The 27,314-nt window shown below is 40.6% G+C and overlaps 1 protein-coding gene across 6 annotated transcripts in view; it reads right to left on the bottom strand.

Annotated features, from left to right (window-relative positions):
• Positions 1–6,865: 6,865 nt before the first annotated feature.
• The window catches only part of EHF (ETS homologous factor), a 90,764-nt gene continuing 70,315 nt past the window's right edge, over positions 6,866–27,314 (bottom strand). For 5 of the 6 annotated variants that reach the window (XM_052695252.1, XM_052695254.1, XM_052695251.1 and 2 more), the window contains 8 exons: positions 22,264–22,363; positions 19,377–19,622; positions 19,000–19,059; positions 16,749–16,817; positions 16,590–16,658; positions 13,632–13,691; positions 11,363–11,558; positions 6,866–10,493 (listed from right to left, as the gene is read on the bottom strand). In XM_052695252.1, coding sequence (XP_052551212.1) covers positions 10,394–10,493; positions 11,363–11,558; positions 13,632–13,691; positions 16,590–16,658; positions 16,749–16,817; positions 19,000–19,059; positions 19,377–19,622; positions 22,264–22,360 — 897 coding nt within the window. In that variant the 5' untranslated portion in view covers positions 22,361–22,363 and the 3' untranslated portion in view covers positions 6,866–10,393. The remainder of the gene's footprint in view (positions 10,494–11,362; positions 11,559–13,631; positions 13,692–16,589; positions 16,659–16,748; positions 16,818–18,999; positions 19,060–19,376; positions 19,623–22,263; positions 22,364–27,314) is intronic. The other variant, XM_052695255.1, reaches the window with a different exon arrangement.

Raw genomic sequence — 27,314 nt, 5'->3', positions numbered from 1 at the left:
TCAGTCTGGGTCCCCCTGGTTTGCTTCAGTTCCCTAGTTTCACACCCTAGCCTCATCAGATCTGTGCTTTACCAGACTGTAAAAGCAGACTGTAAAAGTCAGAGGAACATTGTGGTAAAAATGCAATGCAAAATCCTTTCATTGCTGTGTAAAATTTAAGGAAAGGTATCAACATGTTTGTCAAAGCATAATATACCTGCCATATGCCCCTGCATGGCTGAGTCAGATGTCTTCTCCACAGAGAAGATCCTTCAGCGCTCACAAACGGCTGATGCCAACTTGACAAGTAATGGCTGCCCAAGAGACAGATCACCTCCCCCTCCTTCTCCTCTGATCACAGAGTTGTACATTCTCCTTCAAGTTGGACCCAACAACCCCACAGCCTCAGGGTGTGCAGATCCAACCAAAATCTTATCCTTTTCTACTTCAGAATAAGTTTTGGGTCCATCATCGAGCTGGGCCAGTCCACACAGCAGCAGGCACGGAGCAGAAAGGCACAGTAGCCATTCTTCCAACTGCTGTCTGAGGTCAACTTAAACAGACTGTGACTACAAACTGCAGTCAGGCTTAAGGTGTTTTATATGGTGGCTAGGCTTAGGAGATAGGTCTCCGATAAGGCCCCTGCTTCTAGCCTTATCTTTCTCCAAGCTGAGCAAAGACTTGTTGCTCTACATCCTTTCTGAGGCAGGGAATCAGCTTAAAAGCTTAAAGCTTCAGCTTTGCCTGCAGGTCCCTGTAATTCATAACTTTAGTGTTCAAACAAAATATTAGCTAGTAATATTTCTCCATGGTGTCGTTGGCTGCTACAGTGTGGCTTTTTCTTGACACATAAAGAGGTTTTAAAAATGCTGATGGCCCTTGGGCGTAGCTGCACAGAGCTATTATCTTGTGAAACCATTTATTAAAGGTGACAGCAAAGCTTAATAGCTGGCTTTGTACTTAACTTGACTGTAAACAAATGGGTTATCCATATGCAGTGAATTAAATTCCTTCTGCACACCAGAAGAAAGGAGCATAAGCTTCAGCACATGACTTTTCATTGTATATATATTGAAAAATTACATCTGATAGAAACATCAGATAAAGGGCAGGTCTCATCTACCACTGCTGAAAGTGACCAATCTCCATGACAGCAGAACATACTTGGGATGAGACAGTCCTTGGTTGGGTCCCAGGACACCCACAGTGGGTCTTTGTATTCTATTCCCTTAAATTCGATAGCACCAGGTTACTCCTCACCCATGCAAGCACACAGTCCAGTGTCAGTTACTTTCCTTCACTGAAGCCATGAGCTCAGGTTTCAGGGAGCCTAAAAGTGTTCTCAACCTCAACATTTATTAAGTTCCCCCAGTCCTTAACATTTTCAGTACTGACAACTCCAATTTCTGTTTTTATAGTAAAATGAATGAACAGCTGCATCTGCCACGCTGCTGGAGGCAGAAGTGATGGAGCCTGGCATGACAGGATAGCTTATACTCTCATCTGGGTCAGCTTGAGGAGAGCTCTGGGGAAGTGAATCTAGAGGCAGCCCCAAAACAGGGAAGAGCTGGGAAAGAACCACAGGGGTAGGTAGGAGCCATGCTGTGTCAGGGATGGCTGCTGGGGTGGGAGAACGAAGTGAGTCCCTCTTCCACGGGAGTGTGATAACAGAATGGATTAACTTTACTATCTAACTAAATTTCCTTGAAAGCAAATGTGTCTTTCATTACCCACAAACCTAGCAGGATAAGAGCTGTGTGTGGCTGTATGACAGCAACTGAGCACACCATGCATCCTCAAGCAGAGTGGCCTTCTCCACTAAATGCCTTCTGGCATGCCAATGATTTCAGTCTGAACGTATTAAAGTGTCTAGCTCATGATCTGTAAAATACTGAAAAATATTGGTTTGGCATGAATAACTGGTGAATCATCAGCATTTGTAATTGTGTAGGGGCATGGAGGTAGTTCTGTTATTTGTATTCTGATTTCACATGAGAACATTGATATGAAACAGCAGTAATTGAATCTGATAAGCACCAGTGAGCCTTTCCCCAGGAGAGGAGGTACGATTCAGAGAGAGATAGAGGAGTACAGAGAGAACTCTAGAAGTAGGCATGGAGACTTGCAGGTTGCCTCATATCACTACTCATAGATTTTATACACTCCCAAAATGAGAGATCATCAGCTCAGGCAAAGCTAATTACCTGAAACATTATGATTGTATCTGCCATAAGAAGGATGAGATTCAAGGCGTTTCCCTTCCCCCTTTTTTAATTAATTGTCTGTCTATTTAAGCTTTCTTTGAAAATATAGGGCTCTTAGACAGCATAGGATTGCAGTCTGCACATCTCTGGTGGCTCGCAGTTGTCACTGGTTGTTGTTTCTCCTCCTATTGGTCGGTGGCCACACTAAAGAAAAGTACCACTGAGCAGCATCAGGTTCTGGTGTTGTCCTCCATTTCCTCCCAGATGCACTGACTGAGAATGAGAGCCCCTGGAAGCAGATTTGGTTTGCACATTTAAATTTCCCTGACTTGGCAAATCCAAAGCTTATAACTGTGTAAGCTAGAGCCAAAGGGCTAGTTTGTTCTTAGCCTGTGAAAGCCAGCTAAAGGCTGGTGGCTTCTGGGGAAAGGGCAATTCCCATGGGTACAGCCGGGATTAAAAGCGTCCATCTGGGAAAAGAGAGCGGAAGAAGAGAGCAGAGGCAGGATCTGACACACAGCAAGCAAGCTCACAAGACCTGAAGGAGAGGATGCAGTCCCCTCATCCCAGCATTCCTCATGCTCTCTACTGGAGTGCTACATCAAACATCTTCACAGCAGCAACCCAGACCTTTTCCAGACCCATCTGTTTTCAGACCTTTCTGCAGCACTCGCTGTCATTCACTGGCATATTAAAACACTTTGGCATACATCTTTGGTCAGGCCTCAGGAGGTGAGGGTGCAGAGCAGCACTACAGCCCTGCACTCAGTCAATCCTACTTTCTCCAGGGGCTGCAACCTGGATCAGTTTGATACTTCTCCTCACCTGCGGAACTATGGAGCTTTCCTCCAGCTGCCTCTGAGAGCTGAGAAGCACAGTGATCTCATCCCCACACAATCCTATAGATCACGTTATTGACCAAGATTCTCTAGGTACAGAAAGGAGCTTTGGAAAGAAGCATGTGAGATAGTCATGTCAGCCCCGAGGACTCTTATTTCCACCAATGGGTCCTGAGATCCTTGAGCTTTCAGTCCCTTCACTGCTCTGAAATCACATAGAGGGAGAGAATCCTCTGCAAAACACACAAGATGTGTCATGACACTGAAATCACTTCTTGAAAAAGCAGTCACACCTCTCTGAATTACCCATAGCTTGAAATGAGGAAATCCCAGTGCATGGTTATGCAGAAACCTGGAATCAGTCACAAAACATCTGCCAATGGAAAAACAAAGTGACTTTCACAATGAATGAAAGTTGCAATAAATAGTCCACCTGTTAATCTCAGTTTGCAATCAATTCATTCGAACAATAAATCACTTGAACTAATTCAGTGGAAGAAGAGACTATCTTAACATCTACAGAGGTGTCAAGCTGCAGGCTCAGATACAAACAAACAAGTGCAATACATACATGAAATTTATAACAGTAGAGAGCAAGTATTTATGAAGCCTTCACACCTCCCTGGGGCCCAGTAGTGCTGCATAAGGAGCAAGCTGGTTTGCAAAGGCAAAAGGCAAAAGCACATTTTGTGTAGTTCTTCTGTTCCTCTTGCAGGCCCACTCTAGGAACAGAAACTGCATTTCTGGCCCATCCTGTCCTCCTGACCCTAGGCAAGATCTAAGAGGAGAAAACAATTGCAATGCTGAAATTTTGTAGATTGCATCCAGATTTTCTCACTTTTAAGTTTGAATTCAAAGCACTGCTTAAGATAAAATGCTCTGATTCAAATAGGTATTAGTAACATGCATTGAATATGACAGTGAAATTGATGGCCTGTGGTAAAAAGGACGGTAATCAAGGCAGGAGCAAGGATCCATCAGGATGTAAAATTTGTGGGACGGATCCTTAATTAGTTTGATTAGAATGAAAATGTATGCTGGGTTACGCCAGATTTATCAGCAAACCAGAATACTTTAAGCAAAATGCAGTTACAGCTGTCATGCTGTTGACTTCTACCCAAAAAGTTTCATTAATCAGATTCTCCTAGAAACACCTCGAGCTGGAACATGCAACTGAACAGGGAGCTTCCGATGCAACACAGCACGCGTGCGATTTTTGTGCAGCCTTGAGGTTGGTGATTAATGATACAACTCTGATGTATTTTTACCTTTGTATCCTCCAAGAAGAGGTGAACTGCTGAAGAGGTGCAAGTGTTTGGCCAACTTCTACAGAAGCAGTAGCAGTATCTTCATCTGTGTCTTAGAAAACACAAAATACTTTTTAAAGAATAACTGGATTAAATCAGATTCATTTCCAGCGTAATTACTATAATGTAATAGGCAAAAACAAAATGCAGAAAGTTATTACTAAACCTTTTCTCAAAAATTAAAGTAAAATGACAAGAAAAATCTCCCCCGTTTTACTTTATGTTATTTGTTCTCCTGACATGTTGGACATCTCTTTGGTTTTCAGTTAAAAAAAAAAAAATTCCCCTTCATAGGTTAAAAACTAAAAAAATAAACACTAAAATACTCTTGTGAAATACATGTTAGCGTTGGGCTTTTCATGTGGAAACAATTCCAGGTTACTTATGTCAAAATGAAAACACCTGAGAATGCTTAAAATTCTCACAGCAATTTTCAACTAGATTTAGCTATTCAAGTCAGCAGCCTCAAGAAAAATAATCCTACCAGCACAGAAACTGCTTGGGAGAGATGCACTGGAGTTTCAATGGAGAAAAATTCAGATTTTCTATCTTGAGAAAAAATGCGATTTTCCTTTTTATTTTAGTGACATCTCATATTTGCTCTAAAAGTAATCCCCCACCACAAACAAAGTATATCTTTTCCAGGCACATTAAAAACTGTGATCCAAAATGATCCTATAAGTCTGAGAAGAAGAAGCTGTAATTTGCCTCTTCGTTTTGCAGGATGTGGTGCAGCATCACAGATCATCCCTCTCAACCTCATTCCCCATGTTGAGACTAAATGTCATTGCTAGAAATTCAAAAGTTGATGAGAGAAAAGGAGAATATTATACCATTTTGAAGACAGAGGAGAGAAATTCTTCAGTAGAAAGCATATTTTTAGTCATTTTGCTTCCATAATTTTTTTTTTTAGCCTCAGAAGATTATATCGTGCATATATGTGTATTGTTCTCATTTCTTCTCCTTACAGTTGCAATTAGACTTGTAAACACTAATTTGTATTTAATTTTTGCAACCAACCTCTGGTGGGAAGAATATAAATAGACTGATTTGGATGTCATCAACTCTTTTTCTGCCTTTGGAATTCCACACAGAAGCACTCAGTGCAGCAAGACATGGCCATGCACTAAGTCTCTTTCTCATGTTCTTTTTTTTTTGTTTTCCTGGCATTTTCTTGAATTTTCTCACATGTTTAAACAGTGTCTGGTGACTGAAAGAGCTAAATATCAAGGGAAAGGCTGCAAGACTGCTCACTGGAGGAAATTCCAGACTGGCACAGAGCTCAGCCAGGTTGCCTACATCTCAGGACTTGGGCTGCCTGTGCAAAACTCCATCAGCCCAGGAGAAAGCGCTGCAAACTCCAATAGATTATCTGTCTTTTAAATTGATGTCGCTGCTTGGGAATCATTTGTATTGATAACTTCTAACTGCTTCTCTTTCTGCAGTACCACATTTCACTTAACTGAAGCAATTCTCACTCAGTCCTGTCACAGACACGCACACAAATTTATACAGGGTTTACATGAAGCCTGGAAGACTATTTCCAGTGCATGTTTTACTTTCAATTTCCATAGGATTTGCAAACAGAACATTTACTTCACATGGCCTCAGAGCGTGGCCGTAAACTGCAGTCTTGCTTTATTGTAAGTCACAAGCAGACAAGGTTACTTTTCAATATGCATTTATTTGCATGTTTCCATGTATTCTTATTTGTCTTTGGCTCAAATATTGGCCTCAGCTTGCGTGAAACAAAAGCCCAGCCATTTTACAGAAAACTAGCTGCATGCTTATTTAAAACAGCCTGAACCAGTGTGATATCTGGCTCCTGTTCCTCCTGAAGGCTGACGCGGGACTCCCAAGCCCTCAGACTGCGACAGCCCTGTGGGGAAGCAGCCTGGTTCTGCGGGCTGAACGCGAGGGCTGTGCCTGTGTCTGAAAATCAAACTTTCTCTCTGATACAGCCACAGGGTGCAAACGCTGTGCGAGCCTACTCTGAATTCCTCCTAAGCATCAGGTTTTTCATTTTTTCCCTCAAACTGAAGACCGAATTAGGAGAAAGGTATTCTCTTTGTTCATTGAGTGTTTTCGTAGCTATCTCTTAGGTGAAAAAATAGCACAAAGGAAAGGACTTTGCCACTTTAGCTGCTTTGATTCAGTGAAGGAAATGCTAAGTGCGAGTAATGCCAGCTGTAATCAGACAAGCCCTTGTACGTGCTCCAAAATGCCTTGAAGTTAAATGTGCAGTGCTGAAGTAAGACTTTGTGAAGTTCAGCAGCCAAACAAGAAAGGCAGTCTGGCTCTGCTGACAGCATTGACAACAAGCCTTGTGGGACGTGCAAGACGTTTGCAAATCCAGTGGCTTCACCAGAGAAGGCTACGCCACCAATCAGTGCAGCAGGCTACTGTATTCTGTGGGAGCCACATTTTTTTTTTCCAATACTGAAATATTCTCCAATATCAAAAAGAATTCATTATAGCCATAATTCCAGTCTCAAGAGATTAAAAAAAAACCACAAAGTGAATGTTCACCAGAAAATTTCTTTCACGAGTCATTTATTTGAATTTATATCATGTCCACAAAAATAGAAACAGTCTTCAGAACCATTCTGTGATACATAGTCTCCAAGTTGAGATTTACAATGGCAATAGAGAAATATCTCATGTGGGGTTTTTTCCACACGTGTATGTTGAAGAAGCTGTGAGAAGCAAGCAAGAATTATGCATTTCACCATGGAAAGAAAGACAAAAATGTAACTAAACATGTTAATGTCTCTGTAGTTCACCAGCCTACATATAGTTTCTCAGGATGTTTTAAGAGTAAGTTGCTCTAACTTTGTGCAGAAAATAGAGTTGGAGGGGTGCTCACGCTTACACCTCTGACATTGATTTGCATGTATCTATATAAATATAATATACTTTCCTATCTAGAGCTTTATACATATGAAAAATTATGGTACAATAAAAATCTATACACATGGTGCTACCAGTTGAGCAGCTGCTAACTTATAGGATACATCTAAAAATATGATTGCTCAGCTTCTGAAATACAAAATAAAAGAGCAATCAGAAATGCTTTTTGTTTAAATAGTAATTTACATAAACATTCATCTCTTCATTTTCTCCATTTGCTTAGGCCTTGTAAAAAGATTCCCTTTGGTTGGTTGCATCTGTCCTTGGCAAGAACTGCAGATTTAAACAGTCCTTTGTATTTGTCTTAGGCAAGGGTTAATACATTTGTGAAACAGAGTAAAAGTTGGCTGGCTCCTATTCCAGGTTTGTGCTATTGTAATGCTGAATGACAAGTACCTAGTCTGAAAAGTTCTACAGAATGGGAACATAAACTTGCATGATTTCCACTTGCTGAAAGACCTGACAGTAAAAGACTGGCATTTGTACTGCAACCCAGCATAAATCACTATCCGGATTTATACAGTGGGCTTTAAGCTACTTATTTTCAAAACCTTTACAAGCACGTTTAGCTGCTGCTCAGTAAAAAAGGGGTGAGACATCTATATTACAAGTTCAATGAATTTCCCAGTAAGTTACTGAGAGATCTGGTAGAAAGCAGTTTTATGAAGGTATGATAATCGGTAAGACATGAGTTAACCTGAGATCTAGCACAACAGCATCACTATGGCCATCAGCTATACCTTTTTGCTTCCAGAGCAAGAAAGGATGAAATCTGGGTGCCAGGGGATTTGTGACGGTGGCACTGATTTCAGGTTTTCACTCAAGGAGTGGACTGGAATGTGAAGAGGGATAAGCCTGGAGTACCATGGCGATGGTTGGACTAGATGATCTTAGTGGTCTTTTCCAACCTTAATGATTCTATGATCCTATGAATGGACTGCAAAGAACTGTGGGGCTGAGGGGGTGGAAGGTGACGATCTTTGGAACAAAGTGAAGGTTCTCTCCTCATCTGGTGGCATGGTTCTTGCTGTATGAACTACAAAATGATGGTAAATGGAGTGGAATGTAGCCAATCAAGCTGAAAAAAGAGGAAATTAGTGAGTTGCGCAAAAGCAAGCAAGGCTGGCACAGTCAGTCCACACACACAAAAAAAACAAAAACAAAAAAAAAAAGATACACTGAGAAAAAAAAAAAAAAGCTTTGAAGTACAGAGGCTTATAACTTGATTTGTAAATCAGATGAACCTCTCTCCACCCAGGTTATGAAAAGTAAAAATTGTCATGTACAGGTAATTGATGGTGACAGCTTTGGCACACACACTGTAGGAGGTGGTGCTATTGTTAGACATGCCCTACATGTGTAGATAACAAGCTAAGCTCTTATGTTTGCCTACAAATTGTTGCTAAGCACATTTGATGCCATTTATATTGATACTTCTGTTGTCTCTTGGTTTCATCTGCATTTCCTTTTAAGACAAACAAAAAATGGAATAGCTTACAACCTCCAGCTGCGCCCTGCTGAATTTCTGCCTAATTTGGATTCAAATCCAAGAGATGCCTTAGGAAATGGATATTGGATGGATTTAATATTCCTTTTTCTTTTCCCCTGGATTTTTCAGCCCCTGTAATTGCCATTGCTTTCCAAATTCCCAATCCTTGAAATAGTGAATAGGAATCGATCTTTGTTTCACCTCTGTTAACATCACCAAGAAAATCCTGTTTTTCAACTCCCACATCTCACGTACTCAGTGACCTGGTGAAGAACTGCCTCCTCTAGATTTATTTCCCCATGTTCTGCCTGTGCCTGGTGCCAGCAGGAAGCATTCGTGAGTTGGAGAAAGAAAAAGCTGCCAATGAATGTTCAGTCTCTGCATGGCACAGATAGAGACAAGCCCAAAATACTGACCCAGACCCAGATACAAGTTTACCCAATGTCTCATTGTCTTTATGTTGCTGGATTTTTCTGCAACAAAGAATGGAGGGAAAAAAAAAAAAAAAAAAAGCAAACAAATACAAAGAGCTAGACTTGAGAAAAGCAAAGAGAACTCATATTTTACATGCAACTGAGTTTTACATTTCTCAGAGGTTATTTGAAAATAAATGTCCAAATGAGACTTGACCTGCCAGGAAGATCATATAACTTGAAGGAACTGGGGAGACTTCTCCCTCGTGCCATTGGATTAATAGATATTCTGCTTGCCCCTCTCCTCATTGCTTTATGTGTTGTGGATTTGAATGCTCTAGTTAGGAACATAAGATAGGGGAAAGTATTATCTCTACTGGGAAACTGGTGCTTTTTGGAAAGTTTGCCCAGTCAGAAAACAGTCATCTTCCTCTAATGGCTTTGGTCCCTGAGATTGACTCTCTTCCTGCAGTCCACTTCAAATGCAGTTTAAGTCAGTTATAAAATAGCCCGTTTCATGGTGTGAGCTGAATGCCCTTTGGAGGTTAGGGAAGAAACTCAGTACCAGGCAAGGTCCAGTCCTAAACTTCTGCCTACAAAAGAAGGTCCCAGTGGTGGAGGTAGTATGGGTTCTCCAAGTAAATGCTCACACCCACCTTGATGAGCTACTGCTCTTACAGCCGGGACAAGCCAATTGAAGGGGAACCCACTGTCTGGATTAATAAAAGCAACTGGAAGCCAGCAAAGCGTTGAAACATTCAGAAATTGGAGGGAAGGAACAAGTGATATTGGCCAATGAAAGCTATAAACCAGCTGGTTATGGAAGAAGACTACTTGGCTCAGAGATGCTTTACAGTTTCTCCACTTACAGCTGCCTTCCAAAGTGGATTACCATACTGCCTAAATGCCCTAGTATTTTGCTCCTTCCCTTTCTTTGCATGACTCGCAGCATTGTCATAAATCACATTATGCCTGTATGACTTAACAAAAAAAAAAAAAGAAGAAAAACTTCACAAGAAGGGAAAAATAATCATAATTCTATAATGTTATCTTATATCACAGAAAACTGTGTACATTTTTTCCCCATACAGGACATACTTCAAATAAAATAATTTTAACGCCAACAATGATAATGTTCCTTCTTCCCGACAGAAGTAGAATTGTTTTTTCACCCCAGTTTGGTACATAAATACAAGAAAATAGTCTTTGAATATTTACATCCAGGTGTTTTAAGTGTTATTTCTTGAGATCCTTAATTCTCATTTTCTCTCCAGCCACGGGCATTCTTTCCAAATTTATATACTAATCTGCGACCATCCACACGCTCCAGGATTTCTCGTTTATAATAGTATCTGTTAAAGGAAACATGTAGAAAAGATTTAAACCAAATTCCTCTACAGTCTCAGAAGACCCAGTCAAATTGGGAATCACAAAGCTATCTGAAATGTCTTTAGTTTGTTTCATTTTATGTTATTTTATTATATTTTATTACACCAAAGGTTGATCTAACTGAAAGATAAGGAAGAAAAAAAATGATTGTGTCTTTTTTTACTTCACATTAACCGACTTACAAATTTGAATCTCACCATTTTTCAAGTTCCACAGTATTGCCCTATTCATTACACGCTCTGATTAAATTTCATCTTGTTTTGGTTTTTTGGAGGTGTTTTTTTTTTTCTCCTAAATAAGCCTGCATCTGAAATCTGACCAGGAAAGAATCTAAAATTCCATTTTGAAATACAGTTTGAACTTCTATGGATTATGGGAAATTCTGAGAATGTTAAACCAACTGGCAAAGAAGGTCCTCACAGAGGACCTGTAAGCCAGTTTTAAGATAAAGGCAGGGGAATGTTTATGTTCTGAACACTGGTGCAAAAAACATGTTCTCTGTAATCTGAAACTTCCCAGTTCAATAGCACGTGAACTTTCAGCTTGCTGTAACCATTCTTCCTTTCTACAATTTTTATTGGTTGGCAGTGTGGACAGAAACAGAATCTACTATGTATAAAATATATTGTAAATGTTATATAATATGAATATTATAGTATACAGACACAGGAGGAATAAATTAAGACAAAGCAGAATGCAATGTTACAACCTCAAGATCAGTGGGAAAGACTTCGTTGTTGCAAAAAATAAAAAAAGGAACTGCTGCTGCTTGCACTTCATTTTTAAAAGTAACCAGATTCTCCATTCAGGCAATTTCTTCATGTGCACTCACCTCATAGCCCGGCTGAGTTTCTCGTAAGTCATGCTGCTGTTGTTCTTCTTCTTCCCCCAGAGCTGAGCCACAGCTTCGGATTTTAAAAATCTGAAGACACCTTCTGACCGGTCCTCCCATTTGATTAATCCTGGGTATTTCTCAGGGTTAAGAAGAATATCTCGAATAAATTCCCACAGATGAGTTCCTCGAGGGTCTGAAAGAGGGAGGGTGCAGAAGGAAGGAGTTTAAGGAGCTCTCTGGGCTATGTTCTTTATTATGCAGTTTTCTTACGGCCTGTCATCTATAAGCAAGGACCACTCAGTGAGGATGGGCCATGCTTTGTGGACTGCAGAACCACCACCTCAGAGCTACACATGTGAAAACATTGATGGCTTTTACACCAAGGCTAGAGCTGAGCATCAGCCTTCGGAAGGCTGAGCCCTGAGGCAAAAGGATGGATAAGAGGCACAACAACCAGGGGAGGTAGAGACCAAACCATCCCCTGCTGCCTGAACTAAACACCACTTTGGGACTGAACATGTTTAAGTCTTCCCCTCACCTCCTCCCTTTTTCCTGATATTTTTCCTGATATTCTTGTACGGCATGGCAGCATGTAACCTGGTGTTATTGTGCAACTCCTGAAACAGCCAGCAGAACTGTATGGAGAGCACTGAAGTGCCATGCATTTAAAACAGATAAACAGAAGGCAAATGAAATACAGTGCTGTTCCACGTGTGCAAGTGTTTGGTCTCAAGTGTTCTAGGTAGACTTCAAGAAGAAGGTGTATACTGGCTAGAGGAATAGTGATAAAAATGTATAGCCAAAATTGTATAGGAAAATAGCATTAAAAGTTTGACTGCAATGGCAGAAAGGGCAGAAACAGATATCCAAGTTCAATATGGAGGCCCCATTTAAGCACAACTCTAATCCAGCTATTGCAGAGATGACACGAGAAAGCCCACGTAGAAGAAGGAAAACAAACACACAGTCAAACAAGTGAGATGTGGTATATGAATGAAGAGTAACAGTGACAAGGTAGGCCAGGAAACAGTTATCCTTTGGTCTGCTTTCAAATGCATGTAAGGTTTTGGACCAATGTAAGAAGGAAACAACCTCAGCAAAGATGCAGTGTTAAATAGAAACTGGTATACAGGTAACATCAGTATTTTTCAGTCAACTTATCCAATATTTTTCTTTGCTATGGTAACTGCTTTCTAGAGGCAACCAAATGTGGTGGATCTAGTCTATCTGGACATCAGAAACAGACTGCACAGATAAAGGTACAACGACTAATGATGAAACTGGAAATGTAGGGGATTAGCCCAGCATGACAAAGTAACCTTTACTTTATGCCAAGACTATGATGGGGTTCTCAGGTTCGTCTTCAAACCATTCCTACTTAATCTCTTCATTAGCAATCTTGATACACACACACACCACAAAAAAAAGTCTGTGTGCAGATAAAAGTTCTGGAGTTCTGAATGAGCAAAGTCACAGAGCAGGATAAGAAGAGAAGTCATGAAGGAAAACTAATCTGGAGATTACAGAAACAGGATTAAATTGAATACTGCAATACACATCAGAGGACAAATACTAATATGCTCTACTATAAGCACAGGATGAAAAAAAACGTATGCAAGTTGTTTTCAGGTTTGAAATCCCAGTAATATGCATTAAGAGAATGGTGTCTACGAATCACAGATATGGTAATCTGTCTTCAGACTCAGGTTGAATCAAAACTAGCAGAAAAAGAGGATGAGGGGAGCAGAAAGACCTCCGTATCAGAAGAAAAGGCAGCTGTAGGAGTAGGGGGCAGATGTTTGCTCATGATGGCATGCATTAAAAGCTCTGGGAAGAGATGCAGAGCTGCATCTCTGGCATTGCTGCACCTAGCAGGCACAGGCACAGCAGGGCCTGTGTACAGACCTTCCTTATTTAGTTCATCACCTCTTTTGTTATCCCTATATTCCAGATCACCAGCTCAGCTCAACGAAGGGGGGAAGAAACTGAATTCTGGTGGTTTCCCTCTGGGCTCTCACTGATAAAAAAAATTAGAAAAGTGCAAAACTACTGCATCAAAAATAACATGAGCAAACAGCACCAGAAGCAGTGAGATCCTTGGAGAATTCTATCAGAGTAACCATCTAACTAGCTCTGCTTTCAAAATGAACTCAGAATGCTCCCTTTTCCTTCCCAATGGGTATCTACTCTTCATGCGTTTCTTTTCCCTCAATCAAACAACCATTATAAACCACAGATGTTATAACCATTATAACCATGGACTTACTGTGTTTCTTGGTGTGGGACTTTGGGGTATGATCTTGTGTTTTTTTCACATCTGAAGAATCTGTAGAGAGGAAAATGAAGCCTATTTGTAAATTTGATTAAAGGTTTTCCATTGACTAGCAGGTTGAAAGAAATAAAACCACAAAAAAGAACGAATATCTCTTTTAAAGATAATCACTTTTCAGAAGGCAATCTAAGGGAGGAGGAAGGGGGAGAGTTTTGTTTTCTGTACTGTATGGTAATCAGCACACTTCACAAAGAGACCATTGATGAATAAAGAATGAACGCAGAGGTAAACATTTGGCTTTTGAAACCTAAATTAGATTAACAAATACCTCACCCCATGCTATGTGTGAGAGAGAGAAAAATAAGAGAATCAAGTCTATAAAAGGAAGCCTGAATTGTCCCATTATGTCTTAGTCTTTGCAGAAGCATGTATCTTTGGGGGCTTATTTGTTTCCGAAGAGATGATCTAATGTGAAATATATGCGCTGGTACCGATGCACAGAACACCTACCTGACTAAAACATAATGAACTGGCACAGCACGGTTGTTTGGGGGGCAGGGAGTGGGACTGCACTGGTAGGAGGTTTTGGCAGCTGGACGTGCATATATTGTTCCATGGCTCGCAGCCACAGAAACAAGCCAATTCTCATTGATGGTGCTTTATCACCTGCAGCCAGCCCCAGGAGGAATCGGATTTCTGGCACAAATGTTTCTTCAGAAACCAAGAAAAAGAAAAGTTCTGTCTGTTCCTCGCCGTCCCCCACCTGGCAGCCTGACTGCATCCCGCTCTGCAGCTCCAAGGTCTCACAAAATCTGCGGGACCGTCCCGAGACGGAGGCCCTCCTCTATTTGCTTTTCGGCCTGCTTCGTGCCTGAATGCCACAAAGCAAAGCTGAAGGTCCCACGCACGTTTTCCCAGCTTCTATGAATGCAGGATTATCATACTTTTCATGGAAACGGGACATTTGCATGTGCAAATGACTCACAGGAAATATTCATTTGCATAGAAACTTGTTGGATTTGCACAAGCAACTGCAATAACTGCATGTGAAAAGGTAGATGCAAAGCTATTCACACAAGTCACTTTATTCATACATAACTGGATATGTACCCCGAGCAGGGCAGAGAGGATAAGTCCAACCTCCCCTGCTCTGAGCTGACATAATTACTGTCCTTGACCCCCCGAGCAGCAAATGTGCTCTGAGTCATTTTGCCTTCCCACTCTGAAAGAGCAGGAACCAGCCTGAACCTCACTCAGCTTGGGGGGAAAAAGTAAAATGAGGCCTATTTCACTGCCTTTCCTCAGATTACGATCCCCCGATGTTATTAAAAGCCTGTGGGAACTCCTGGTGAGGACAGCAGGACCAGGCCCTTTATTTGCCCTCTTATTTAAATCCTTTCCATTTTAAAATCCCACAGTTTGCTCGCAAATGTTTGTTATACTCTGTTTAGCTGGGGATTTATTCTTGGAGATTCAGTTGCCTTCTGCCTGGCTGGTGATTTACTCTGGGTTTCAGCTGTGTACACAGCCTCTCGCTCTGCCTCCCTCTCATGGAGACCGGTTTCAAACACGCTGTGTCGGGAGGCTGGGGCCTGACAGATGAAAAGAGTTACAATGCAGTTTCAACAAAGCTGCCTTGCAAAACTTGTGACAAAAGGTTGCAGGGTATTTGCATATGATTCAGGAGTGAGCCATATTCTTTACGGGATATACAAATTTAGTTTTTACAGGAGGCTGTGCCCTTGGCGTGCCACCCTTGCTCTAGGCTCAAGCAGTCAGCAGGTAAATACACCGCGCCAGGAGCTTGACAGGTCCCCAGTCCCACCAGAGCGCTCTGAACTCCTGGCAGCCATCTTAGCAGAGTGGGTGGAGGCGGCAGCGAAAGCAAACATAGTGGGGGTTTTGGTGGTGGTTGGCTGTTTTTTTTTTTTTTTTTAAGGTTTGGTGGTTTTCTTTCTCAAGTTAGGTTTTCGCTCTCTCTTATTAAATCGATTGCCAAATGCATGCATTTAAGCCACACGTCCCAGTAGTAAACCCGGCGGCGCAGGGAGGCAGGGGCGCGGTGGGCACAGGGGCAGTCACAGCTCGACAGCCCACAGGGCTCTGCGGAGACAGTGCCTGTGAGGCCACATCCCCGCAGCACACCTCCCTCATTACCCTGCCACTTCTACCTGTCTCCCTCAGGCCTATCTGCCTGAAAGCCTTCTAAGACGACCGTGCCTTTCCTTCCCCCTTTCTTGCTGCCTCATGACCTCAGATTCCCTTTTCCCTCCACCTTGCTCTTGCCTCCATCCCGCTGCCTGCAGCAGGATGTGCCCTGCAGAGCACCCCGACATGTGTGCCCTGCCCGCAGTTTCAATGGGCGCTACATCAAATGGGTTTGTGCACTTTTTCCTGCCCTTTAGCAGACAGATCATATCTCTTCTGTGGCCTCGTGGAGCTCTGAGAAGGGTGAAATGGTGTGCTGGGCTTGCCTGGGGACAGGCTGGGCTGGGAGTAGGCAGGGGGCGCTGGCCCTGCCCTACAGTGCCCAGCAGCTGCCCCCAGCATGCCCCCAAACCTACTTGACATGAACGACCAGCTCAGCAGGGAATGCAGCCGCTTCTGGGGAGGAATATGACAATTATTTGCCCACACTTGGCTACCCCACAGAAAAGCAGATGCCTGAGCTGGAACATCTTGTCTCTCTGACACTAACATCTTCCCCTTTGACTAAGTCACTTTAAAAGATATGTGGAGGCAGCAGATTGTTTGATCTTCTTTGTCTTGACAGAGGGAAGAGAGAAGCTATGGTAATGATGATAGCTAAAAGAGTTGTCAGAATCAGTACTGCTTGGTATAAAAATGACTGGAGGCTCAGATTCAATCCTACAACAGAAGACCACGGAGACTATTATATGTCAGTAGCTTTGGGAGAAGCAACAATTAACAATATAATTACAAGTTCCTTACCAGGAGGCTGGTGACTCGGTGTCGACATGGAGATTTGAGCACGACAGAACGTTTTGCTGTCTAATAGCTCTGGAATTAAAAAGAAAACAGTTAAAGTAATGTCCTCTTGCAACCATAGAGCTACTTCAGAAAAGCAAGAAGTATAGTGAAGGTAGTTACCTACTGTGCTACCATAGCCACTATCATACAGGTAGTTGTCTTCTTTCCAGGACACCATTAACGATGGATCTGAAGGTGAAGAACAACGAGGGAAATTAGATCAACAAAAGGACATAAGGATGAATACAGACAGACAAAGCAGTAAGAAATGTGCAGAAGGTACAGTGAACTGACAATTGAAGAGGCTAAGTGAAAAATTACTTTCTTTCTCTGAAATTGTGGATTAGGGCTTGCATACTCAGGCAAACATACTTACACAAAGCACTGACTTACAAAATAATGTAGCCGCCTTTTCCTTTTCCTAAGACACCATTTATACCTGCCCTGGAATGAATTTTTTTATGTCAGAACAGCTCTAATTCTACCCTAATTCTCTAATTCTATGACAGTTCTTTGGTGCCATGAAAATGAAAGTACTCTCAAATATCTAGTAGAACAAGAGAATGCTTATAATTAGTATTTATTTCTATAATAGTGGAACTCGAAAGTCCCCTCCAAGACAGAACTTCATGTGTAAGCACATGGTGAGAAACATCAAAGCAGAACCATTTTATTCTGGCACGTAAGTCCCCACCCTTAACCCAAAAGCCACTAGTAAGCTTAAAGAGTAATATGACGTAGTGACCTTCTGGTCAGGTGGATCAATACATACAGAAGTATTGTCTTTATAAGCCGTACAGCGAGCAGGAAATTACTCTTTTTACAGTGCATTTTTGAGGTTAGAAGCTTTAAACACTTATTTTTCTTTTGAACTCAAGCTCAGAAAGGATGAGATCTGAAGTTCAAATCCATGTTTTACTTTTTTTTTTTTTCATGTTCACATAAATGGGGGGGAAAAAAGAGTTATAGCTAAATAATCATGGTTGGCTGAGTTACCACTTATGACATAGGAATTTAGCAGGCATGCTAAGTAATAGCTGCATGTTTGGGCACCCAGAGCTTGTGTTCCTACAATAGCACACACCCTTTGCTTGTTTGGACACCTGATCTGCCCAGTGTTGCCTCTGAAAACAGGCCTTAGCCAGCCAGAACGTGGGGAGACAGCTTGTCTTCACATTTCATCCTATTTCAGTGCCTACAAGGCAGGCTTTCCCCCCTAAACCACCAGCCCATCCCTGCCAGCTCATATGGAGTCCCAGTCTGCACCAGTCCACCCTACCAGCAGGCACAGTGAGTAGCACTAGTCAACAGTGGGCTTTGATCTCTCCAGGATGTGTGGCAGAGGTACTGTGCAGCGCCCTGTGTATCTCTACTTGAAGGAGAGACTAACATTATATCAGGATCTCATAAATCAGGACTTGAAGAATTACTGTGGTTTCTTATAGGGCAAGCATCAAGGCCGCTGCATGCATGCCACCCATACCATGCGGGCACGGGCAGGGAGCCGACTGCAATGCTTGCTTGCTGCAAGAAGGTGAAGAGTGTCCCTGACTGGGGAGGCTGTGCTCCTCCAGGATCACTGAATGAATTGGCTGGCAGTATTTGTCAGAGACACCTCACACTACAAGACTGTACTCCTGCTGTCAGGAAATACTAAAATATGGCTAATGAATACATCTACAGAATAAGATGCTGGGACCAGTGTGATAGGCAGTGTCCAGATATAGACAGAGCTGTCCTGGTAAAAGGAACTGGCACAATAATTGTGCCCAGAGTGCACTGAAGTTCTTTTCCTGGAGAAACAAGGCCCTGGCAGGAAAAGCATCTAGCTATGAATACAATGGAATAAGGGACTGCTGCAGGAAAAATGCAGACATATGCTACCACGAATTTCAGTTTAACTGAAACGTGAAGAAACTGAAATGTAACATTTTAAATTTTTTACTCAAATATGTTTGGTTTGGAAATTTCCTCACATTTCAAAGCACTTACAGCACTTCATCGCAAAATATTTTTCCTCTTTAGAAAAAAAAACCAACAACTTAAATTTCTGTGAACTGTTTTGCAATCTGCTGAATGAAGCAAAGAATGATGTTCTCTACACAGCTGCACTCTCTGACCACTGCACACTATACTAACTCTGAACATCAGTGTAGGCAGGTGGTGTTACAGTATTCTCCCAGCAAAAGTGGACACGTGAGAAGGTATTTTGGTGCTACCTGAAGCTTCAAAAAAATGATTGACTGATACCTGTGTTACCTCCTTAAATCTGTGTGAAATACCATTGCAATTAATGTTGTTGTGCTCTCTCTTGCAATGGACAACTTCCCCTTTTCCCCATAAAAAGATCAGTTACCCAGCAATTACTTACCTGTTTGCTCTGTCTTCACAATGACGTTATGAGATTGGTACACGTCACTTCCACACTGACCTGCAAGAAAGCATATGGCAGATAGGACATGCAACAACAAGCAGAGAAGAATTAAAGATACAGTTCCAAGCACAAACTGCTGCAGTTGAGCCGGAGAGCTAATTTTGGAGTGGAATACAAACCTTTCCCCTTGATCCTTCTGCCTTATACGTGACATAAGCAATGATACAGTAATACAGTCAGTAAGGCGTTAGCAATATAGCAAACAAAGCAAATGAGATTTGCCAGGTGTGTTTTAGAAGTGGCTTCTGAAGATTCGAAAATTCAGACAATCGTATATGCGTCTCTATCCCCTGCGTAGCTTACTGTCTATTTACCATTCCATTTTAGGTGCTGAAGGTTGCTATAAAGCAACTGCCCTGCTGTCCCAGCTGCCTGCGTGAATTCCTGGAGACTCATGCTGCACAGATGTTCCCCGTTGATATCAAACTCCTGGAAGGGTATGCAGTTGGCATCCAGTTGGTTGGTATCAAGGAGATGCTGCAGCCATTCCCAGACCTGAAACTTCGTCCAGTACTGAGGATGTATTTCGTGCCACTGGGTTCCATAGAAACTGCTGGACACTGGAGAAGAAAATGAGTATTAACTGGCTCTGTTAACACCATGGGATTATTTTGAGAACAGAAAAGTTACATACATAAATTTCACGCCCTGGAAGTCGACAAACTTAGACTCTTTTCAGTCTTTAACACTAGCTCAGTAGCTACTGCTGGAGAAAAACATCTTTTTGTTGTTGTTGTTGTTGTTTTTACTCAGTTTACCAATTAAAAATGAAATATATTACTTTACACCTCTCTTGTTCAATAAGTAGAAATGAATTTAGTAATGTTGGCTAAATATACCAAAAATTCTTTGGAGCAAGACAAACTGCAGAAGTATTGTCACAAAGGAGTGTTGATCTGTGCGTGGGAAAAGTGTATTAGTGCATAAGAAAACGATGGAAAAGCCTTGCAAAATCCACATAATGAGCAGTGGAAATTTTGTTTGTATAAAGATTGAATATGAATTGTGGAATTCAGCCAATGAACACTAAAAACAAGGCACTCTTAAATTGCTCTAACATAAAAATCTATCAGTATGGCCTACAATATCAGGGCAGAGCTGACCTTCTAACAAATGCATGTTATCTTTGTAGTCTGGTAAGATGATTTCTGAATATAATTGTAAAACTCATTTTGAAATTAAGGGAACTACCTAATTTTCTTCTTAGGATGTCTGAATCTTTTCTTGGTCAGTCTTTCAAACCACCCTCAGTTGTATGTCACTGCATGACAATAATTTATGTGTACAAATGAAAGGAAACATATGCGGGGACAGGATAATTACACAAGATAAGATAAGACGTAAGATATACAAAGGTAGGACTGCCTTGATCCAGCCTCTCAGAGAAGTTAGCAAAAGGAGTTCAGTGCAATTTATTCCTTGGGAAAGGAGGACAGTGGGGAAGGCCAGGCAGAGACAGCGGCATGATAAAATGTTCAGAAGAGCAAGAAGGTTCATTTAAGGATGAAAGAATTACAGACTGCAGAGGTGGTTAAATCATGGGAAAAGGAAAGACTGCCGTGGTCTAGCTCTGAGTTAACTCCGCACCAACACATTGTTCCTCTCACTGGTACCAATCTGGTCCTTCACATACTTTCCCACAAAGCTGTGAGAAATACAAGTAACAAGGTGTATGGCTAGAAGACTACAAGCTACAGAGCTGGCACATTTTAGGAAACTGTTTCAGCTAGACCTCAGGTCTCTTCAGATGAGATGCAATGCACAGTGTGAGCTCATGGGTGAACACAGAATAAGCCCACAGTTACTTATGTTCCTTTATCAATGCTGGCCAGCAAAGTCTGCGTCAGTGCTTTAGGTGGATGTTGCTCATCCTGCTGTTGAAGGATTAGGGGAATGAGTACAGAAATGACTAAGACTTTGGTATGTTGGCAAGTGAAGGTTTGAAGGAACCAAGAAGCGTTCCCTGAAAAGGAGGCTGAATTTATTCCCATCATTTCAGAAGAGTCAAGAATTTTCAGAGATTCTCTAATGTAAGTACAAGTCTTTAATGAGAGGAAGGAGTTAGCATGGGAAATGGACGTGAGGAGGTAAGTAACTGTAGAGGCTGGTCTATGCTTTCGGTTTCCTGTAACTCCAAAAGATGTGTGAATGCTTGAGGATCTCTCAATGGGAAATCCAAATCCATATCTTTATGAGATCCTGTGCAAGATCAGTCAAGACTTTTTTTCCATTATTCTGTTACAGACAGCTTATAGGCAGCTTGATACATTTACTCAAAGCTCACTTTTGTATTTCTTTGTATTTAGAAATTACACATTGAAAAAAAAAAAATAAAAATCAAACACAAGAGTTTCACTGAATAGGAACTTTTGCTGTAAATTTTTTGTACCACTCTGTAGATTAGAAGAACAACTGCAACACGTTTGCTTAGATTTTAAGGTTTACACACTGATTTCAAAGCACTATTTTGGGTGAGGAAAACAAACCTAGATGAAACACTGCACGTCTATCTATGCATCTGTATCTACATTTTTATATATAGAGAGAATGTGTATCTGTGCAGCTAAATCATCACAAGAATAGTATAATAAATTTCACCCTGTGTGACACCTTGTAAGTTAATTTAGGTGCAAAAGTCATCACTAGCTCTTAGGCATTAGAAGGCATATATGGAATTAAAGAGATGGTTCTGTGCATAACAAAGAAGTTCTCAGATCACAAGCTATCTAGTGCCCTAACGCCAGTCTAATTAGATAGCTATCTAGTAATTTGAGCCGAAAAAGCAAATACAGTGAAGGAGCAAAAAGACTACTCCCCTGCAAAGCCGGAGGGGTGATTAGTGCTGAAGAGTAATGTCGGTTCAGAGAGGGCATGAGGGGTAAATGTGACAGAGAAAGAATTCTGGACTGAGGAGAGGGAACATTTGACTCTTTTGCTATCTTGAAATTCATTTTAACAAAGAGGAGTAGTAACAAAACAAACTGGTCACTTTCAGAAATTTAAGTTTTGTGAGTTCAGCTCTGACAAAGAAAATACAAACGGAAATTTTCCAACATGAAGTGAAACTCCAGCAAACTAGTATCACTGAAAAGCAATACCTGTGCATATTTAAGGGTTAAGTAGTCCCTTCCACCCCTGCCTATCCTCTCCCACCAAAAAAAAATAAAAACACATAGCTCAGAGCTGTTGAATTCCTCCTACCATTGCACGTGGAATATCCATCTGTCCAGGAAGGCTGCTGGTGGAGTAGGTTGCTGCTGGAATTGATACTCATTCTGCCAGCTCCTTCCAAAATCATGATCTGTAAGTGAATTGAACAGCTTGCTTAGTGAGCAGTGTCTAGTCCAAAAGGTAAATGGTAAAAAAAAAAAAATCCACTGAAGGTGAAGTGAGCAAGCCAATTCCATTTGTAGAAGATACAATTGAAATCAAGAACATGTTGCCACAACCCCTTTTCAGCTGCCACAAAATCTCTTTATGATAAACATTACCATGCTTGATTTGCATATGCAAGAAGCAAGTTTCTACAGCTGCCCATCCATAAATGAATAATCTGTAATCAGAAATGAAGCCGAATGAAAAGACAAGGATCCTGACAGAGCAATACAGGAAAACTGCCAAGCTTTGAGAAACGAAAAACAAAGTTGTTTGACTTTTTTTAATTTTTTTTTTTAGATTTAAAGAGAAAATGTGTTAAAAGAGGATTTTCTTTTCTTTCTTTTTTTTTTTTTTTTTTTTTTTTTTTTTAGGAGAAAGAAAAGATTTTTCAATAACTGCAAATTAAACTATACAAGAACTCATGGTAAGAACTCAAGTTGAGAAACTCCTTCACACAGAGGGACCCACGTGTAAATGCTACAGGGAGGTAATGTTACAAGGAATATTTTTTCAGCTTGCTCAGTTTTGCTCAGTTTCTTTCTGATCTGCGTCAACAGCGTCCCTAACCTACTCTCAGCTGCACATAGCACAGATCCTACATTCGGAACCACTGAAGAACTGGGCAGTCAAAGATCTCAAAGATGAGACAAATGAGACAAATTTTCCTTTCTACTTATGTTAGCTTTAGCATCATGGGCAAAACTGTTATTTTACTTGGTAAGACATGTTTGAGCAAAATTACTTAGATGGTATTTTAAAAAAATGTCACATATTTATCACACATTAAATCATTTCAGTGAACATAGACAAAGCTCCACAACTACAGGTACTCATGACTTTTTAATTATCTTTCAATGGTTTCAAGCTGCAAGCTTGTAAGTACACATTATAACCACACAGCATGAACATTCTTCAAGAGTTTAGAAAAGTAATTTTTAACTAATACAAAGGTTTCAGAACAGTGCTGTTATATAACTGCACACAGAACAAATTGTTGTTCAAAACCTTCTAAATCAAAAGCCGTGGAGGCTGTAAGAATAAAACTTTTAGAGCTCAGGAGGGCACGTGAAAGTAGCTAGATGTCACTTTGAAATTACAGAGAGGCTGAAATAAAAAAAAAAAATGCACCTATGAAAGTTTAAAAATATGGTCTTGGCCTTTTCCCCACTGAGGAGGATGAGAAAACTTCCACTGAGTGCCCTGTCAGACCCTCACAAGCTCATACCAAGAACATTTTTGGTAGAAGTCATTAAGAAGAGTCGCAGCCTTGAAAGAACTGCCTGAAAAAGATTTGGGCTGACACATACCTCCATCATTTGCAATAAATGGTGACATTCATAAATGTTACTGAAGTGCACACATTTAGGAGAGCCTCTCTACATCTTTTCCCTGACTCCACATTGATGTACATTTATAAACGGAGAGAGGTTGTTGAGAATCACTGAAAAATCCAAAGCCTTAAGAAATGTGTCACAGGGAATAATCCTTTACAGTATACCCTACTTCAGTGCTTTTTTTTTTTCTGCTACATAGAATGACATAATGCTTTCTACTCTTAATTCTAACAAATCCGTGATTCAGTGACGACTGGTGAAATTTTTTTCTTATATCAGATATGTGATGTTACAAAATGTCAGCAATTGAGTGATACCTATCGTCCCCCCATGGCTAAAATCCATGGCCAAATAAAAGATGACGGGGTATCAGTCAGTAAGTTTGTGCAAGTTAGAAAAGAAGACTTCTTTAGCCCTGTGTTAAAGTCAAGTGACTTGGTACTCTGAGGTCAGGAAACATTTCATTTTTTTACACTGACTTTGTTCAGCATAAAACATGAATACCATTTATCTCATACGCTTGAGATGGATGCTTTTCAGTGATAATGCATGTTTGAAAGTAAATACATACTCCTCTGAGCAGATACAGACTGAAAGATTTATCAAATTATTTATTTCACTGACTCGTTTTTTAATCATTTAAGATTTAATTATGTTCTTAAGATTTTATACAAGTGAAGTATTCATGATACAAAACTTATTACATTATCAAATAAAGGTGAGGTAGAATACCAGGTATGCTGGGAAAACCATAAAGCTTGAGGATTAACAGAACTCTCTCAGGAACGTAGTTTGATAAGTTCTCTTCTTTTTAAAAAGTACATTAGGCATTTAATATTGAATTTCAACTGATAGATCTCCAGTCAAATTTTCAGCAGAGATCATCAAGGATTCACATGTGTTATGCCATTTTAAACAGTTTCTACAGTTTATGGAATTCCACACAATTTTAATGCCTGATACTTGCTCAAATAAAAATGTCTGAGAAAATGTATGCTTACAATCTGAAATGCTTTCCATGTTCAAGGTCCTGTGTACCTTTGCTCTGAAAACTCTACTACGTAAATTCTTATTTTCTTCCTAACTAATCGGATGAATTTCCAAACCAAAAGACACTATGACACTTTGGTTCAGAGGCTAAAGCTATAGCAAGTTAAATAAACAAAAAATTAAGTCTTGCATAGTTTCCAGCATAAAGCAGAACACGTCAGAACACCAACTAGAAGCACTCTGAAAGCCTTTTCCTTAGATTCTGACTCCTGACATGCTCCCTTGAAATCTTATTCCCCTGTCATAGTCTAGCACACAATTGCTCTTCACAGTATTCCTTACAACATTAATAGTATTTCCAGACAACGCACGTGGAACTTTGCAAATTAATCAATCAGTACATCCTCTTTCTGAAAGCTATACAAATTATTTTAACCAAAATAACCTATCTTTCCACATCACTTGTGGAAACAGCTGTTCACGAGAAGAAGAAATCATGATACAACAGTAACCACTGGCACAGGACTAGATTCAGCTTTGACCCAAACTTTCCCAAAGTTATGGGCGCTATTCAAGGTACTGGGTTGGGTTTTTTTGTAACTTGAAAATTGCCATGTCACCTCCTGTATCTTAATGCAAGAGTAATGCTTATTTGGAAATGACTTCCAGCACTTTGTTCAGAGTGAATATAAAGTTCCACTAACATAACTTCCATGAATTTGCTTGGAAGTGTGCACATCATGCTCAAGAATATTTTCTCTATGAAAATGAAATTGTGATTTTCTTCGTTTCATCCAGTATATGCCTTTCTTTGATACGAGTTCATGACAGATTTATGCTTAGAGCAGTGTCTCATCTCATACTTGGAAAGATTTCGAGTCAGGATATTGGAACGGGTGTGCTCTTCATTAGTTTGGGGCCAAATCCTCAAGTCTCCCTTGTGTACAGACAAACCTGGTTAAAGGGTGTGAAGCCTCAAGGGGAAGGACACATAATATGTTCAGTTTTCTTTTAATCGTATGCCATATATCAAAGTGAACGGTGGAACTAATGAAGCCTGGTTTCCTATGAATGTGTATCTTGTGGTTGGATTCTCGAGTGTCTAGTAAGATGTGAGCGCTGATTGAAGTTTTTCCCACGGTTGGGGCATTCATAATATCTCGTTGTCTTAAAGGAGTGAGCTCAAGCTTCACTCCTTCTTTCAGACAGGGTATTAATAGATTTTTCTCCTCCACTTGGCAGCTTGTTTTCATTAATCCTGAAAGAACTTCATATCTTTCAGACTTCTACCCCATATCAAATTTAATTAAAATTGGCAATGGGACTCAAAGACTGTTACAGGCCAATTGCAAAAGCCAACAGACAGAAAAAATAACCACAAAAGCCTCATTTCCTCAGGAAACCATGCTAAAAAGGGATTCTAACTCAGATGAGATGTTGGAAAACAAAAGTCTTAGGATATGTCTCTGTACTGAATAAGACGTGGTACATTATGAATGAAAGCGCACATGAAGTGTTCTGTGTGTATATACATATACATATATGTGTATACACATATTTGCACACTCTTGTGTGTGTGTGTGTTGCAGGTATCTGTACACACATTCCTAGTTTCTTCCACTAGAGATGTGACACCTTTGAATTACAATCTTAAAACACTACCAGAAACATGGCACAGTTGTAAGCAGAATCCAACAACGCTCTACTCAAACAGCAAGGTTAAATATAGTTGTGTATTGGTGCTAAGCAGCATTCTTTTCAGAGAGTCCTACTAGAGGGCATGAGTGCACCCAGGAAAAAAAAAAAAAAAAAAAAAAAAAAAAAAAGCTCTTTCACCTACATTTGATATATCAGATGGTATTCAAAGTCCAAAGCCTGAAGGCCTCTCTTAATGAAGCTCTTACTGGAGCCAGGAGGAGCTCGGACCAAGCCACAACCTGGCCACTTTGCAGCCATAAGAGCTCAGTTGTTCTGGTCCTCTCATCTGTCCTGGCTGCCGGACTAATCTGAGTACATGGTGGTACCAGAAACAACCATGGTTGGGCAAGGGAGCAAACCCAGCATTGCAGAAAAACATATTTACAAATCCTTGAACCTTGAACAGTGTATAGCGCACTGTATGCAAATTATTTTATTGCACTACAGGTGTGCTCTGAAAGTAAATTACCCTGATCCCCATTTCCACATTCACCCCAATGAGCCTTAACAGCCAAATAATGGATTTCTCCTTTCTTTGAACTCAAATATTTCAAGAACACCGTGTATTAAATGACAGGAAAATGCTGAACGCAACATGAAAGGAGAACGAGCAATGCAGAGAAAATGAGTGAATCCCAAAGAGCTCCAACCACAGTGATTGCACTGACATTGATTTGTACAATTGCTTACATTACAACACTGAACTGAACTAAGGGTCTCATTAATTACAAATATGAGGGGGTGTGGAGCCCATAGGGGAGAGAGGCGTACAGCTTTCTGGTTTGTAATACGCACTCTATGCAAAAGACAAAAAAATATCTAAGGCAAAACTGACTGGAACTATTAAACTAT

The sequence above is a fragment of the Tympanuchus pallidicinctus genome, unplaced genomic scaffold (assembly GCF_026119805.1).
Source record: "Tympanuchus pallidicinctus isolate F22 unplaced genomic scaffold, pur_lepc_1.0 scaffold3, whole genome shotgun sequence".
Classification (NCBI taxonomy): Eukaryota; Metazoa; Chordata; class Aves; order Galliformes; family Phasianidae; genus Tympanuchus; species Tympanuchus pallidicinctus.
This window is presented reverse-complemented; position numbering and strand designations above follow the sequence as displayed.